Source organism: Zingiber officinale, chromosome 6A, assembly GCF_018446385.1.
Source record: "Zingiber officinale cultivar Zhangliang chromosome 6A, Zo_v1.1, whole genome shotgun sequence".
Lineage (NCBI taxonomy): Eukaryota > Viridiplantae > Streptophyta > Magnoliopsida > Zingiberales > Zingiberaceae > Zingiber > Zingiber officinale.
In genome coordinates, this window is record NC_055997.1 from 125,683,724 (window position 1) to 125,701,279 (window position 17,556).

Here is a 17,556-nt window from a genome sequence, read left to right on the forward strand (position 1 = left end):
ACAATGCTAACAACACCAATTTTACTTGGTTCGGAGCCTTCGTCGACTCCTACTCTTGTAACGACCCAATTTTCCCTATTTTGAGTTCTAAATATCCTTAAAAATATTTGGAAATGCTTTTAAAATATTCTAGAGATTTTTAGGAATTTTTAGAGTATTTTTACGTAATTTTTGGAAATCGTTTAGTAGGGTTACAGAAAGAAAGAAGTTTTAAAAAAAAACGTTGAAGGTGAAATTCGAACCCACGACCTCGGGTCAGACTGACCCAAGCAAAACCGGCCCAACCAGCTGAGCTACACGGTTTTGTTAACCTTATATGGTGAGAATTAAATTTATAGCATAGTTAATGATTAGGGAATAAATTGGGAAAAAGTGCGCGGCTGAGGGATTGAAGCCGAGACCCCTTGCTTCGGTTAAAAGCCGATTGACCAGCTGTGCCGGCGAGTTTTTGTTAATTAAGGAAAGAACGGATTATATTTAAGGTATAGTTCGGTTTAAACCCTAGTATAAGAAAAGGAATTTAGGTTTCTTTTCGGAAAATCAAAAACTTCTCTCAAAAATCTCCTTCTCTTCTCACGCGGCGACGCCGTTCTTCTCTCGGGCGGAAACATGAAGGAGCTAGGGTTTTCACCCTCCGGCGCCGGCGAAGCTGTCTTCTGGCCAACCTCATCCGTGGTGGTCATCCCGACAGAGAGGAGCACGTGTGAGCACAAGAGGAAGCCGAGAACTTCATCTTTCCGAAGCCCTAGAGTTCGTCCCAATCGGTTGTAAGTCAAGGAAAGCCTAAGGTGAGTTGCTTCTCACCTGCAGTAGGAGTTGTTCCGCGATTTCGTTTTTCTTCTTTGCTTTCTCGCCGAGCAGGAATAGCCCTAGATTCGTTAGTTGTTATTTTAGTATTTCGGATCTTGGGTTAGTTTTTCAGATTTGGACGGGTTTGAGATGGTGTTTAACATGGCTTTTCATTGTGATGTTTCTTCGTGCACTGGATGAGGAATCTTGGATAGATAGGTTGCACTAAAGTCTTGTTCACGATCCTTCCTTTTAGTGTCGACCATGGCAGTGTATGAAATGTGGGTAGAGTTTTGGTTTCGTTAATTGGTTTTGCTTCACTAAACAGGCTAAGGTAACAGGAGGTGACCAATTACTTTGTTACTGCTACTCATACTTTGCTATAGGAGTTAGTTGTTGCTGCTTGTGTCTTCCGAATTGCTGAGGAAGCTTTTAGAAACTTAGTTTTGTATGCAAATTTTCTGTTAAGCTTCGATCTGTTTTTCTTTGCTTTCAGATTATACAGTACAACATTGAGATAGTTGGAGATTTGAGAATAGCATGTGTTTAAGTATATCATTCTATGTTAGCTTTGCAGAATAGGTTTGTATACCATTAACTGGACATGAACAACATATGCTTTAGTATATCATGTGGTAACTTTTGATTGTAGCAGAAATCATCCTTTCCTTATGTTCCACTTTGTTGGAATCAATTAGAATGAGCATATTTCTTTTACATTGCTAATAGAAGAATAGTTTTCTTTTTCTAGCTTTTCCTTAGCTATTTGTAAGCATGAGCAGACTTCTTTTCTATTGCTATTAGACATACAGTTTCCTTTGCTATCAGTTTAACATGAGCAGTATTGATTCCTATTTTTAGTCCTTTGCTATTGGACTAATATGAGAAGTTATAAGCGAAGAAAGACCAAGGCTTTAATTTGATCTTAATTCCAGAAATGGAATATCAAAAGCGCACACAAGGTGTTTGCTTAAATGCCAAGTAAGGGCAAGTATAAAGAAGCTATAGTTAAAAAAGAAAGTATTTTACTTTTAATGGCATGTACCGGACACAAGGTCCAGGACACAAGGTCCATTGGGTGGGCTCCTAGATCACCCCTAGGCACAAGATCGCCTAGAAGTACCTTAGTAGTTTCGGGATTAGCTACCTCGACTCTTATTAAGGATGCACACAAATTGGTACAATGCCGGGCCCAAAAGAAGTTTATTATTATTTTGAAGTATTAAAGTATAAGTTTTTGAAACAGATGAAACGATCTTCAAATCTGTCTAGAATTAGAAAGTTAGTTTCTTGTTATTTGAAGCATGCAGTAGTAGTTTCAATTGTTTCCTTGCTACTAGATTATTCAGCATGTTTAGCTTTACATGTTTAGTAGTTTTACATGTTTAGTAGCTTTACATGTTTAGTATGCTTCTTTTATTGGTTTATGAGCATGATTAGCTATACATGTTTAGTATTTCAGTTAGCATGATTCCTTTCAGCATGCATGTTTAGTTATACATGTTTATTTGCTTTCAGCATGCTGTTATAGTTTTATTCTTATGAGCATGATTAGCTATACATGTTTAGTATTTCAGTTAGCATAATTCCTTTGCTATATATGAGTATGAGTAGTTTTATATGTTAGCATTCAGTTTTAGCATGTTTTTATTTATATACATGCATATCGAGTTTTTGTGAGTAGATAGCGCTCACTAAGCTTTATGCTTATAGACTGCATTTCCTCCTACTGTAGATAAAGGGAAAGAAAAGATACAGTGAAGGAAGGCGACAAGGAGATGCAAGAGGAGTGTGTGATGTGTGGACTATGGAGGTCCTTGGGACTTAGCTAAGGAATTCATTTAGTTTAAGAATGTGATTAGTTTGATTTCTTATTAAGTTGATAAGAAAAGGATGTAGTAAGAAGTCATGTTTTCGGTTTTTCATTACCTGCATGATTTGAATTATTAAACTGCGTGGTTGATTGAAATATATTTCCAGCCGCCTGTGGCTGAGTATATTATACTTGTATTATGGAAAATGGTCACCGGTACAGGGGAGATTCGGCCGAAATTTTTCGGTAGGGTTTTCCTAGAGATTTTTAATAAACCGGTTAAGTAGAGTTAGTAGATAAGTAACGGTCACTCTTAGAGAGTAGTAGTAGTAGTAAGAAGGGTGGTCGTTACAGTTGATATCAGAGCAGTGTTCCATTCTCCAGCATCACACACACATCAGCATCAACATTGTCGTCATCAAGTAAGAAAGTATTTAAGTTCTTTCTTATTTGCTTTCCTTTATTATTATTATTTGCAGTATGGAGTGATTGCTTATAAGTACTTAAGTAAGATAAGAGTTTTTTTTTTTAGCTGTTTTCTTTCTTCATATACAAATGTGAATGTTTAGAAAGGTTAGAAAAAAAAAATCAAACCTTTTTATTTGTATAACTAGATGTCAAGAAGAGGACGCCCCCGTACCGATCGAATTGAGGACCGAGCACAGGAGAACAAAGAGCCTAGAACAACTGGGCCTAATTTCTCTAAAGTTGTTGCTCAACTCCATAGGCAAGTAGTAGAGCAGCAACAAGTGATTGCCAATTTGATGGCTAATTAACAGCTAGTTCCTCCCACTCCCCCAACCATTAATGTGGAGACCCCAGTGGTGACTGAAGTCCTATCGGTTGTCCTAGAAGTCGCCACAACACCTAGAAGACAAGAAGCATACCTCATCCAGTGGCTGAAGCTGAAACCAGAAAGATTCTCAGGCACGACTGAGTCCTGGGATGCCCAGGTTTAGTTTAAGACATTTGAGAGCACAATGGAGCTTCTTGACTGACCAGAAGTCGAGAAGGTTGATACCATTAAGTGTGTCTCTTTCTGCCTATCTGGAGATGTTTGTATGTAGTGGGAGCGAGTTAAGAGTAAGAGAGCAGTCAACCAGATGAGCTGAGTTGACTTTGAGATAGAGTTTTACTAAGAGTTTTTCCGCCAACGGATCACCAATAAACATTATAAGCAGTTTATAGAATTTAGATAAGGTGACCTACCAGTAGAAAAAGCGGTTAAAAGATTTAACAGGCTAGCTCATCTTTGCCTAGAGTTAGTAAGTACAGTGAAAGAACGAGTCAGACTGATGCTCCTAATGCTGAGACCAGAAATAACACCTAATGTGAGTAGTGAAACTCACCGACCATAGATTAGTGAAGAGCTGGTCAGCAGGGCATTAGTGAGCACTATCTGAACAGCAATAAGGCACAACAAACGCAACACAAGCCAGTCAAAATAGAAGACAAGACAGTGGGGAAACAGAGACCCCAGTCAAGTAATCAGCACTGGAAGGATAAAGATAACAAGAAAGACCCAAGCAGGAAAACGTTCGGGTAGTCTATGAATATTCAGAGGTATTTCTAGAAGAGTTACCTGGACTACCTCCCAACAGGGAAGTGGAGCTTGAGATTGAATTGGTTCCTGGTACCGGTCCAATTTCAAAAGCTCCGTATCGCATATCTTTAGCAGAGTTAAAAGAGTTACAAGAGCAACTTCAGGAGGTACTTGACAAGGGCTTCATCCGCCCTAGTCACTCACCTTGGGGAGCTCCTGTGTTGTTTGTCAAGAAGAAGGATGGATCTATGCGGATGTGCATAGATTATAGGGCTCTGAATCAAGTGACCATCAAGAACAAGTATCCACTGCCCAGAATCGACGACTTATTTGATCAGTTGAGAGGGGCAACAGTGTTCTCCAAGATAGACCTGCGCTCTGGGTACCATCAGTTGAAAGTGAAGGAAAAGGATATACCCAGAACGGCTTTCAGGACCAGATACGGACACTACGAGTTCGTAGTCATGCCTTTTGGTGTGACTAATGCACCTGGAGTTTTCATGGACCTGATGAACAGAGTGTTCAAAGAATACCTTGACAAATTTGTCATTGTGTTCATCGACGACATTCTAATCTATTCAAGGACCCCAGAGGAGCATGACACGCACTTGAGAATAGTTCTGCAGACCCTTCAACAAAAGCAGCTCTATGCTAAATTCTCAAAGTGCGAATTCTGGTTGGAGCAGGTGGCGTTTCTAGGTCACATCGTTTCTAGAGAAGGCAATCAAGTAGATCCAGCTAAAGTAGAAGCGGTCAGCAATTGGAAGAGACCCAAGAATGCAAGGGAGATCAGAAGCTTCCTTGGTTTAGCTGGGTACTACAGGAAATTCGTGGAAGACTTTTCCAGAATAACCTCTCCACTTACAGCCCTCACCAGAAAGAACAAGAAGTTTGAATGGTCAGATAAATGTGAGTAGAGTTTCCAAGAGCTAAAGAAGAGACTGACCAGTGCTCCCATTCTGACAGTTCCAGAGAGTGACAAGAGTTTTGACATCTACAGTGATGCTTCCAAGATGGGCCTAGGAGCTGTACTCATGCAAGAAGGAAAAGTTATAGCTTATGCTTCCAGGCAACTCAAAGACTACGAGAGGAACTACCCCACTCATGATCTTGAGCTGGCAGCTGTGGTCTTTGCACTGAAACTCTGGCGACATTACCTGTATGGAGTCCAGTGCAGAATCTTCACAGACCATCAGAGTCTTAAGTACTTCTTCACTCAGAAGGACTTAAACATGAGACAGCGTAGGTGGCTAGAGTTGGTCAAAGATTATGACTGTGAAATCCTCTACCATCCAGGTAAAGCTAACAAAGTGGCAGATGCACTAAGCAGAAAGTCCAGTGCATCCCTGATGTCCCTGTCATCATTAGCCCTGCCATTGCAGAAAGAGTTGTCACACTTTGGAGTCGAAATTATTTATGGGCAACTCTCTGCATTGACCTTAGAATCAACCCTGCTTGAGGATATACAGAGAAAGCAAAGTGAAGCTCCAGATATCCAAAAGATCAAACAAGGGATACAAGAAGAAGGAAGTTCGGAGTTTTGAGTATCAGACAGTGAAATTCTTTATCAGGGGAGCCGCCTTTGTGTCCCCAATGATGAAGAGCTGAGAAAGAAAATTTTAGAAGAAGCTCATAGTACACCTTATTCCATACATCCTGGTTCTACCAAGATGTATCAAGACGTGAAACAGAGATTCTGGTGGTTTGGACTCAAAAGAGATGTTGCTAAATATGTCAGTACCTGCCTGACATGTCAGAGAGTCAAAGCAGAGCACCAGAGACCAGGAGGAGTCCTGCACCCTCTTCCAATACTAGAATAGAAGTGGGAAGACATATCCATGGACTTTATAACAGGTCTTCCAAGAACCACAAATGGATATGATGCGATATGGGTGATAGTGGACAGATTGACCAAGTCTGCTCATTTTCTAGCCATCCAGGTGTCTCACTCTATAGAGCAGTTGGCACAGCTGTATGTTAAAGAGGTGATCAGACTTCACGGAGTTCCTAAATCTATTGTTTCTGATAGAGATGGGCGCTTCACCTCTCACTTCTGGGAGTGTGTTCAGACTGCACTAGGCACCAAACTCAAGTTCAACACAGCCTTCCATCCTCAGACTGATGGACAGACAGAGCAAGTAAATCAGATTCTAGAAGATATGCTCAGAGCTTGTGCACTAGATTTCAAGGGAAGTTGGTGCAAGTACCTGTGCTTAGCTGAATTTGCCTACAACAACAACTATCAGGCCACCATCAAGATGCCTCCCTATAAGGCATTGTATGGCAGGAACTTCGTAAGTTATCAGAGAAACTTCACAACGTTGCAAGAGCAGAGAGCAACAGAATAATCGTGGAAAGAAGTTGTTATTCGTAACTCTGGAGGAAGGCTCCTTTTATAGGAGTGCTTCGAGCACCCGGATCCCTTCCGAGCATCCACGTCAAAACATCGACTTTCTTTTTTCACTTGTGCATAAGCTTTATCAACATCCACATCGACGACCATGAATCAACTATACTTGTTCCCTCGGATGGGTCTAGTGGCTAGCACATGAGGTATTGTCACAATAAGGTCTGGGGTTTGAATCTCAGCGAAGCCGAGGTAAATACCTCCCTTATGTGTTAGTCACTATTCCAAAGGCTAATAGTCGCCTGTGATTTTTTTCCTCCGTGTTAATCTTGGGACAGATTGACAGAGATGTTGGAAATGAACGTATTTACCTTTGGCCACAAGGAATCAACTATACTTAATCACTTCCTCCATGATGGCTCCCGCACGCATCAACTTTCTTTTTTTTTCACTTGATTTCAAACTGAAATGTTTAATAGCTAGGTGCAATCATGCAAAATCTATTATATGGAGGTACCTCGAGACTCAACTATTATATGAGGGTGTAAAAATTTAATTAAACCAAGCAAACAACCGAATCAAATTTAAAAATATAGTTTCATTATTTTAAAATTTTAATTTTTTTCAATAAAATCAGTTTTATTTGATTAAAATCTATTTGATTAAACCATATAAATCAAAATAAAAAATTAATTAATAAATCTATAAATAAATAAATTTACAAATTCCTAATTAATCAATAAATCTCACATAATTTAAAATTTTCAATTAATTTAATTTTGATAAATTAACTGATATTTTATTAATTTAGTTGGTTCAATTTTTATTAGAAAATTCAATCACTTAGGATTAGTTTTAAAAAAAAACAATGTATTCAATTTTAACCATAGCCCAAGGATAATAAATAGGAGTGTAATTGAGTCGAGCCGAACTCTTGAATGTTTGAACTTGGTTCGTTTATAATCGAATCGAGCTCAAATTTTATTTAACAAATATATTCATAACTTACGAGCTTATTCGAACTTTTATCGAGTCTAAACGAACTTAATAAATATAAATAATAAATTTAAATATTCATTAAAAACTAAATTATATATTTAGAAAAAATTATAATATTATTACTAAAATTTATAATTTTATTCTAATAAATAAATTTAATATATTTATCTATATTTTTCATAAATAGAGTGTAAAATCTATAAATTTAATATTAAAATTATTTTTTTTATTTAAAAATTTTTAATGAACTTAACGAACATGCTCACGAGTCGAATATTGTAAAACTTAAACTTGATTTGTTTATCTTAACGAACCTCATTAAACAAACTCAAATTAGCTTTTATCGAATCGAGCTTCAAATAGCTCACAAACGGCTTGATTCATTTACACCCTAATAATAAACTAAGAAAATTACAAGAAGATTATGCAAATTTCATAAATTTCTATAACAGCCTACTACGCAACTTTATCAAAAAAAAACAAAATAAAATAAAGCATGAATATAAATATTTAGAACCAAAAGAGACAAATAAACAGGTGTTTCAACGCCCTGAAGCTCTGTTCGAATAAATAAATAAAAAAAAAAACTACAAATCCAAAATTACACATGGCACTACAAAAAATCAGTAGCAGCAAATCATAGTTTCTCCCATCTTTCTACCATTGCCCTTGGCTTTGACAGAAATTGGACTTCGGATACTCTGCCATGTCGGGGGCAATGAACTGTAAGACGAACCAAATTCAACAAATGTTTGATCAGGAATAGGAAGAGCATATGCAGATGTTTAAAAGACAGCAAAAGTAAAGCAAATTAAACTAAAGTTCTCAAAGTGATTGTCAAAAGAAAAGGCAATATTATCTTAAGAATATTGATGTTTAAATCAAAAATATTAATGTTAATAAGCTACCTAACTAGAAAAGAGATTGATGTACAAACTTTGTTGAACAACTTCAAAGAGAAGTTTCAGATTATCCTTTATATATAATCTGCTTCTTTGTCTTTGATCTTTTTTTTTTCTAAGTGTAATTAAATTAAGAAAAAATTATCCATTAGCATAACTTATATACCGTGAGTAAATAGGAATTTTATATCAATATCCCATTATCCCGTGTCAATTTACTAGCATTAGTAAGCTTGTATACCCAGTAAATAGGATTTTATATCATATCATATCTCATACTAGCATTAGAAAAAATTATATCTCCTAGCATAATGTGGATTCTAAATATTTTTAATGTGTCACTGAATAGTTTCATTACTTTTCCACTTCTCCCAATTTTTAAACTTCAAAGTAGTTACTAATTCCTTATCATTGTTATTTTGTTGATTAAGGCAAATGTACTAACAGTTGGTTAATAATTATCTCATTTCTCCAATTTAAAACTAAAAGCAATTTTTTGTGTTATCAAATAAAACACATACATTTTTTTTCAACAATTTACCAAAGAATGCATGCAGATTTCAAAATTGACCAAAAGACACATACTATTTTGGTATTTACCAAAAGACGCACTCAATTATGTACTCTTCTCATTTTACCCCTGATAAATCTAACTTTTTTCTCTTTCTCTTTTCTGTGCTTTTTTTCTCTCTCTTTTCTGTGTTTTTTTTTCTATTTCTCTTTCATCTCTCCTATACATGTAACATCTCTTTTCTTTTCTCTCTTCTCATCTTTACTCTCTCTTTTGCATGCATAACGTGGGTCTAATATAGAAATCATATCAGATCCACAACATCTAAGAAATAATTGATTATTTTGATAACATTTTAATACCTTCGGAAAAGTTGAAATAAGCAATGGAAGATATCGTTGAACTCCTTGCAGTCCTAGAAATTTACAATACCTGAAATAGTTACAATCTGAGGTCGGTCGATCAGTGAATTTTAATCAAAACCCACTAATAGACTTAGACATATCCGATTGGACTCATTTCCAACCCTATGAATTTCTGAGATGATAATGTTGGTTGGTCCTAAGAAGATCGTACCGGTTCCACTGTATAAAAATTTTATACGAGTGTCGAACCTTTCCTAACAACCTATTGTGTAATTTAGAAATTAAATTCGAAATCGCAAACGGAACTTAACATTGTTGATTCCAAATTTAACTTATTTGTTCTTAGTGGTTTTGACTTGGATCGCAAACGATACTTAACATTATAGATCCAAATCCACTTATGTTACAAATTCAATTAAATATTTATTTCGAAAATCGGCTCCTAGGTCAAACATGACGAGACAGTTGACCTTCTTGGGTATGGGAACATCCACCACTGCCTTGACAAAGACTCTTAACGAAATTCAATATTTAATTTCCTTATATAACCTTAGGTTTAACCTAAAAGAACAATCGAATCACAAGATCGACAAATAAAATAAAAGAAACACAACTTCGAATTTCAAATCCAAAAATCTAGAATCTCTAGCCTTTTGTGTTTGGTATTTCAAAAACTATACAAAGAAACTAGTATGATGCGAAATAGAATTACTAGTTATACCTTTCTTTGTAAGCAACAACCTCTTGATCTTCTATTGTATTCCTTTTCACCTCTTCGACGTCGTGTGGGCGACGATCTTCCAAGATGCAAAGCCACCTGAGCCTTCTTCCTATGCAATCCAAGTTTCGGCCACCTTCCACCATTAAGGGATACTAGGGTGCAATATCTCATTCACTCCTCCTTCAAGCAAAGCCGGCCACCAATGCCTCTCCAAGGATCAATGCCCCCGACCATAAGAAGAAAGAAGGAAAAGAAAAAGGGTCGGCCACCAAGGATAGAAGAGAGGAATAAAATAGGTTGTGTCACCTATGAAAGCACCCTCTACCTCTCTTTTATAATCCTTAGTGAATCCAAAAAAGAAAAATTTTATAACAAAAATTAAAACTTCCTTTTATTTCTTTAACATGGCTAAAAAGGAAAAATTACAACTCTCTTTTCTCCATGTCATGGCCGGCCACCCTATCAAGCACCAATCAAGGAAAGATTTCAATCAAAAATTAAAATCTTCTCTTTTAAAATCTCTTTTGTGGAAAGCTATAAAAGATATGTTTTATAAATTAAAATCTCTCTCTTTTAAATCCTTTTATGGATATCTATAAAGAAAAGATTTTAAAATAAAACTTCTCTTTTAATTCATGATTACAAAAAAGAAAGGTTTTATAAAAAATTAAAATCTTTTTTTCATATTATAGATAACTAAAAATAAGGAAAGATTTCAAATTTCTTTTTGATCTTTTGTAGAAAGCTATAAAAGGAAAGATTTTAAAATTTAAAATTCTCTTTTAAAACCATGTGGATGAATCATAAAAGAAAAATTTTTAATAAAATAAAAACTTCCTTTTATTTCTTTTTGTGACTGATCTAAAAAAGGAAAGTTCTATAATTAAAATCTCTCTTTTAAATCCTTTTGTGGATGACTATAAAAGGAAAGATTTTAAACAAAATAAAACTTCATTTTTCTTTTTCACTTAGATGGCTAAAAAAGGAAAGTTTTGATAAATTAAAATCTTTCTTTCAAATCATTGTACATGGCTACAAAAAAAGATTTCTAAAACTTCCTTTTAAGTCTTATGTGGTCGACCCTCTTAGCTTGGACACCAAGCTTGGCCGGCCCATCCTTAGGCACCAAGTAACTCATGTGGCCGGCCACATCTTGGACACCAAGATGGGCTAGGTCGACCCCCTTTACTTGGGTAAGAAGCTGGGCTTAGGTGGATACTAGGCTTTATATAAAAGGCTACAAAAGGGACCGAGAGGAGAAATTGGTTTTGGTCTCCCGATGAGCTTGAGCTTCCTGTGTTCGCCCCGAACACCCAACTCAAGTTCATCAATAATAATTCATTCCACTAAAGAATTATTATTGAACTACCGCATCAATCCCAAATTACATTTTGGGCTCCTTATTATGAGTGTGTTAATCTCCCTGTGTTTAAGATGTCGAATGTCCACTAATTAAATGAGTTACTGACAACTCACTTTAATTAATATCTTAGTCCAAGAGTAGTACCACTCAACCTTATCGTCATATCGGACTAAGTCCACCTGCAGGGTTTACATAACAATCCTTATGAACTCCTCTTGGGGACATTATCAACTTAGATTACTAGGACACAATTTCCTTCTATAATCAACAACACACACCATAAATAATATCACTTCCCAATTTATCGGGCTTATTGATTTATCGAACTAAATCGCATCTTTTGATAAATCAAAGAAATAAATATTAAGTATATGTGCTTGTTATTATATTAGGATTAAGAACACACACTTCGATAATAACAGAGGTATTGTTCTTTTATTTAGCCAGTATAAAAAGAAACTACTTCAAATGATCCTGCTCAATACACTCAGAATGTACTAGTATAATTTTATAGTTAAGATAAATTAATATCAAATAACACTACGACTATTTCAATGGTTTGTTCCTATCCATCTTAGTCGTGAGCTACTGTTTATAATTTATAAAAAACCGATAACATGATCTTCTGTGTGTGACACCACACACCATGTTATCTACAATATAAATTAATTGAACAACTATACTTAACATATAATTGTAGATATTGACCAATGTGATTCTTTATTTCTAAATAAACGTTTATACAAAAGCTAGACATTTAGTATATATTCCAACAGGTAATAAATCCAAGAGTATCCTCCATTGCTTATTTTAGCTTCTCTGTTAAAATATTATCGGAAGAATCAACCCAACATAGGCTTGATATGAACTGTGGGCCTAATGGAACTATATCAAACCCAACATAACATATATATGCGTGCAAGTTGAGTCAAAAGCATAGTTTTGATAAGCAAGTCAATTCAATCTAAGTCCGTAGAAATCCCACTTCCAAGTCTGCCACCAGGCCTAAAGGAAGCAAAGCTCAGTCGTTGTCCTCGCCTGCACCGATTGCAATTTTGAGTTTTTCCTTTCTCGCAAGTTGAATTGAAGTGAAGTGAATCAGTGGTCGATTTCCCACGGGTTCAAAAAGAGATTGCAATGTCTACCCCAAATACCTTGATTCTAATTATACCTAATTCATCTAACTGAACCAAAGAACCAAGCCAAAAAGAGATTGCAATGTCTACCCCAAATACCTTGATTCTAATTATACCTAATTCATCTAACTGAACCAAAGAACCAAGCCCTTTTAGAAATTATAAAGACGGATGAAGATTTAATCAATCGATCACGAGCCTTTCTTTGTAGGCAACGAAGGACATATTATAACTCTTCCCTTTGACCCTTCGCTTAAATAGAAAATAACTTTAATGGTCATCCTATATGTGAATGAGTCTGGATCATCTCCTACTGTAGTATGAAAATGAGTATGACTTGGTAGGCTTGATACAGCTCTATATCAGGTCCACGTTCGGCTGATTCTTTCAATAATATTTTAACACCTCTGGAGAAACCAAAATAAACAATTGGGGTTAAAACCCGACCTAAATAGATCCGATTAGACTCATTTCAAATCCTGTAGATTTCTGAGATTGCACGGAGTCCAACAGTACCCTCCATTTCTTATTTCAACTTCTCTAGATGTGTTAAAATATTATCGAAAGAATTAGCTCAACGAGGGTCTAATATGAACCCACGTTGAGTTGAATCTTCGAATAATCTTTTAACACCTCTAGAGAAGCCGAAATAAGCAATGGAGGGTACCGTTGGACTCCTTGCAACCCCTGAAATCCACAGGACCCGAAATGGGACCAAATCAGACCTATCTGGGTTGATCAATAGCTTTTGACCAACGTAGCTCGATCAGAGGTGTTAAAATATTATCGGAAGTATCAGCTCATGATTTTGCTCCATATCAAGTCCAACGTGGGCTTAATATAAACCATATCAGGCCCACAGTTCATTTCAAGCCCACGTTGGACTAATTCTTTCGATAATATTTTTACACTTCTAGAGAAGTCAAAATAAGCAATGAAGGGCACCATTAGACTCCTTGCAATCTCAGAAATCCACAAGATCTAAAATAAATCGGACCTGTCTAGGTCCGTCAGTGGATTTCGACCATTGCTTATTGTGGTTTCTCTAGGTGTTAAAATATTATCGGAAAAATCAACCCAATATGTGCCTGATATGGGTTGAACCCCACTGATGGACCTAGATAGGTCCGATTTGATCCATTTTAGGTCCTATGGATTTATAGAGTTGCAAAGAATTCAACGGTGTCTTCCATTGCTTATTTCGACTTCTCTAGAAGTGTTAAAATATTATTAGAAAAATCAGCTCCACGTGGGTACAATACGGACCATATCAGGCCCACGGTTCATATTAGGCATACGTTAGACTGATTATTCCAATAATATTTTAACACCTCTGGAGAAGCCAAAATAAGCAATAGAGGGAACCGTTTTGGATTCCTTGCAACCTTAGAAATCCACAGGACCTGAAATGGATCCAATCAGATCTGTTTAGGTCCATTAGTTGGTTTCAGTCAAAACTATCGACCTAGACACCTCATATTGCAATCATTTCAAGTCCTATGGATTTCTAAAGTTGCAAGGACTCCAACAGTGTCTTCCATTACTTATTTTAGCTTCTTCGAATGCGTTAAAATGTTATCGAAAGAATCAGCTAACCCTAAATGTTGTGGGCCTGATACGATTTGCATATCAAGCCCACATTATGCATGCATGTAAAAGAAAAAAGAAAGAGAAGAGAGGTTACATGCATAGGAGAAAGGAAAGAGAAGAGAGAAAAATGGCAGAGAAAATAAAAAGATAAAAAGTTAGATTTGTCGGAAGGGGTAGAACGGGAAGATCACATAATTGAGTGCGCCCTTTAGTAAATACCAAAGTAATGTACATCTTTTGATTAATTCGGAACCTGAGTATGCCCTTTGGTAAATTGCCATTAGTTTTTTTTTTAATATGTGCAGGAACAAAGGCACCTTGCCGGGCAATAGAACCCAGTTAGTGCAATTATGGTCCAGATGGCATTAAACCCTAATTCTAGATTATTTTGGTATGAAGGGTATGCAGCTGGAAAAGGGAAGTGACTGCTGAAAATGGTAATGTTTCAAAAACTATAGATGGCTCGAGTCAAGTGTAGAGGCTATGGAAGACTAAAATGCTTGTAAAGAGGAGAGTTTTCATCTCGAGAGAACTTATGGCATTCAAGGAGTGCTAGAGGTGGGATAAAATTCTCAAGGCATGATTCTAACCAAGCACATTCAAAAAGGCAGGGAGACCTATATCCAGGCAATTTTGGTACTAATATTATAGGAGTCTGGGAAACAAGACGACCTCAGCAACATTGAAGTTTTAGTGACTCACGACACGATGAACTTGAGTAATATAAATCAGCGAAGAGAATTGCACATCATCCACAAGCAAGCAACAGTCCTAGTCTTTTTGAATTAGTGATAGCTGAGGTGTTAACATTGTTTGAAAATTTTGGTTTCTTTATTTTTAGAAACATAGAAAGTAACAAGTCCAAGCAGTTACTCTGTATTTGAAGTCAACAAGAACTAGTAATGCAAATTTCTGATTTTTTTTTTTTTGAAAACTGAGAATTAAAAGCAATATTGGAACAAGTAAACCAAACTTTAAAATTTTGATTTGTGCCCATCAGCGCAGACAATATGCGCCCAAGTATCAAAATTGAAACCGACAAAAAGTCTAAATGTTCCATTTGTGCAGCCCTATGACCAGGTGATAACAGCCCTATGGAACTCAATTTAAGTCTTCTAAACTCATATTAGACCTAATTTAAATCTAATTATAAATAACTACTCTATAATTGTACTAAATTAAGTAACATATAAGTCTATAAGAGATCATCACCAAAGCAAACTAATTCAACTTACATCAGACAACTGAGATATATTAATGGACATGTGAATTAGCCGATTTGTCTTAGGTGTATAATTTAATGTACATGGTGCAAATTATGGTGTTGGTCTCACTACGAAGCTGTAAGAACTGAATCTCTATCCAATGTAATAGTGGTATGTTATGAGTTGACACGTTTGTTATCTTTTTTCATGAATTATTTCTAAGAAATTTATTTGAAATGAGTACAAAACTATAGTCTTATATTTTAGGTGTGAAGAAAAAAAAACAAATACGAGTGGATATTGGTGTAAGGAAATAAATGTCACCTTAGTTTGCTTAGTGTAGCATCGAGCCATTGCTGCACTTTTGTCTATCCTGCTGGTTATTATCCTCAGTTTTTAACATACCACAGACATTGCACTCCATGAGATTTGAAGGCGAACCATCAGCTGTTGGTGGCAATGGTGCTAATGTTCCTCCACAATTCTCCCTGTCACAGACATACCTCACAAAGAAATAGGCATGAGGGAAGTTACCATCCTCTCCATCTTCACCAGTTGTGTCCATATTCTCCATTGCTTCATCTTCTTCTTCCATACCTTCCTCATCCTCATCTTCCTTTTCTTCACCATCCTCGTCGTCATCATCTGACCAATCCTTCTCCACCACACATCTATCACACTCGCATCTAAACCCATAATCCTCCATAAGCCTTGTTTGCCTCTCCAAATACCTCCAAGTAACTGGGAAATAGCTCAAACACACTTCTCTGCCCACTGGAATATCGTGGATCGCTCTCACGACAATGTCAGTGTTGTTCTCTCTGGCTTGGTCGACATAGTCAAATCTGCAAGCATTTGGCAGGCAATCATGATTGAAAAAAGAGGCATTGGGATATATACCGTAGGCCCTGACCCGTCTATCCCCACCGTCAAACGGTTCCATCAACCCAAAGGCATTGGCTTTGTCCTTGGCAAGGAGTGCAGCAGTGAGCTCAAGGGAGAATGCAGCAGGGGGCGAAGGAAGTATAGAGGTGAGCAGTGAGTGAAGGGTGGGAGCATCGACGTCGGAGGTGGTTGTGCCGTGGAGGGAGATCAAGCGATGGAAATCAGAGGGGGCGGTGATGGAAAGGTCATAAGCGGCAAGGAGAAAGAGAGCCGGGGAGAGAAGTTCGGGCGGGAGAGAAATGGGAAAGTGCGAGAGCGCGAGGCAGAGGAAGGGAGAGTGGGAGGCGAGGCATCGAGCGGAGCAGAAGGAGGCGGCGGCAGGGGAGGAGGAGCAGTGGGAGCGGCAACGGACCGGAGCGGAGGAGGAGGTGGAAGAGGAGGATGGGAGGGATCGGAAACAGCGAGAGCAGAAGGAGGAAGAGGCGGAGGCGGGGTAGAGGAGGAGAGGGGAGTCGGAGAGGAGTACCTCGCCGGGCTTTATGTGGCGGGTGGAAAGGAGAGCTCTGCCGCGGCCGGGGATCTCGGCTAGCTTCACTAGCAGTTCGACGGAGGCGGAAGTCATCGGTTCGATTCGAGGGGTTTCTCCGATCGCCGTCGCCTTCTTGGACTAAGACCAAAGAGGGCAACAAGAGCGACGAGGTTTAAGAGAAACGGATTGACGTTTATGCCCCTGTAAATAAAAAAAAAAAGAAAGATAGACTTAATCCTATAATGTTTTTTTATTTCACTCTCTAAGTTTACATCTGTTTCCAAAATGCTCCTCATTCTTCAATTTTCTCATTTACCCCCAAAACATTGAAACCTTTATTAAAATATCACCTCTAGCGCAAAATAAAATGAATAAAAATTTTAAAAAATAATTAGAAATATAAAAATATTTTTAAAAACAAGTCAAAAGACATCCTAATGTATTTCTAGTATTGGAAATCTACATTAATTTAATATAAAATATTTTTATAGAATAATTTTTTATCAACATAATTAAAATTATTTTTTAATTTTTTTTTTTTATAAAACTATTAACTACTACAATTATTATAGCGGATCTCGAATAACTTTGATAGATCGTTGCTCCTTTTTGATCCCTGAGCCATCAGACGTCCTCTAAGGGGATCCCAACCTCCCTGATCTCCACCCGCTTGACTATAGTGATCTCCAGATGAGGAAGGATCCACAACTTTCTTTGACCTTAATCAGTGACATTTCTTGATGTTGAACAGACCCTAGCAAAACAGCCTATGCCAACGGCTCGACCGTGCCAAAGGTACGGCTCAACAGTACAGCTCCTGTGTGCAGCTAGCCTATGGATGATGTTTCACTCATGTGG

At 37.2% G+C, this 17,556-nt stretch overlaps 1 protein-coding gene across 1 annotated transcript; it reads right to left on the bottom strand.

The window, feature by feature from the left end:
• Window positions 1-7,981: 7,981 nt before the first annotated feature.
• Window positions 7,982-16,880, bottom strand: LOC121997933 (histone-lysine N-methyltransferase ASHR2-like). The gene is made up of 2 exons (XM_042552608.1): window positions 15,609-16,880; window positions 7,982-8,214 (listed from the first exon to the last, which is right to left on the bottom strand). Exon 1 carries the CDS (start codon window positions 16,789-16,791, stop codon window positions 15,619-15,621), a length of 1,173 nt encoding a protein of 390 aa, XP_042408542.1. The 5' UTR covers window positions 16,792-16,880; the 3' UTR covers window positions 7,982-8,214; window positions 15,609-15,618.
• Between the last annotated feature and the right edge of the window lie 676 nt (window positions 16,881-17,556).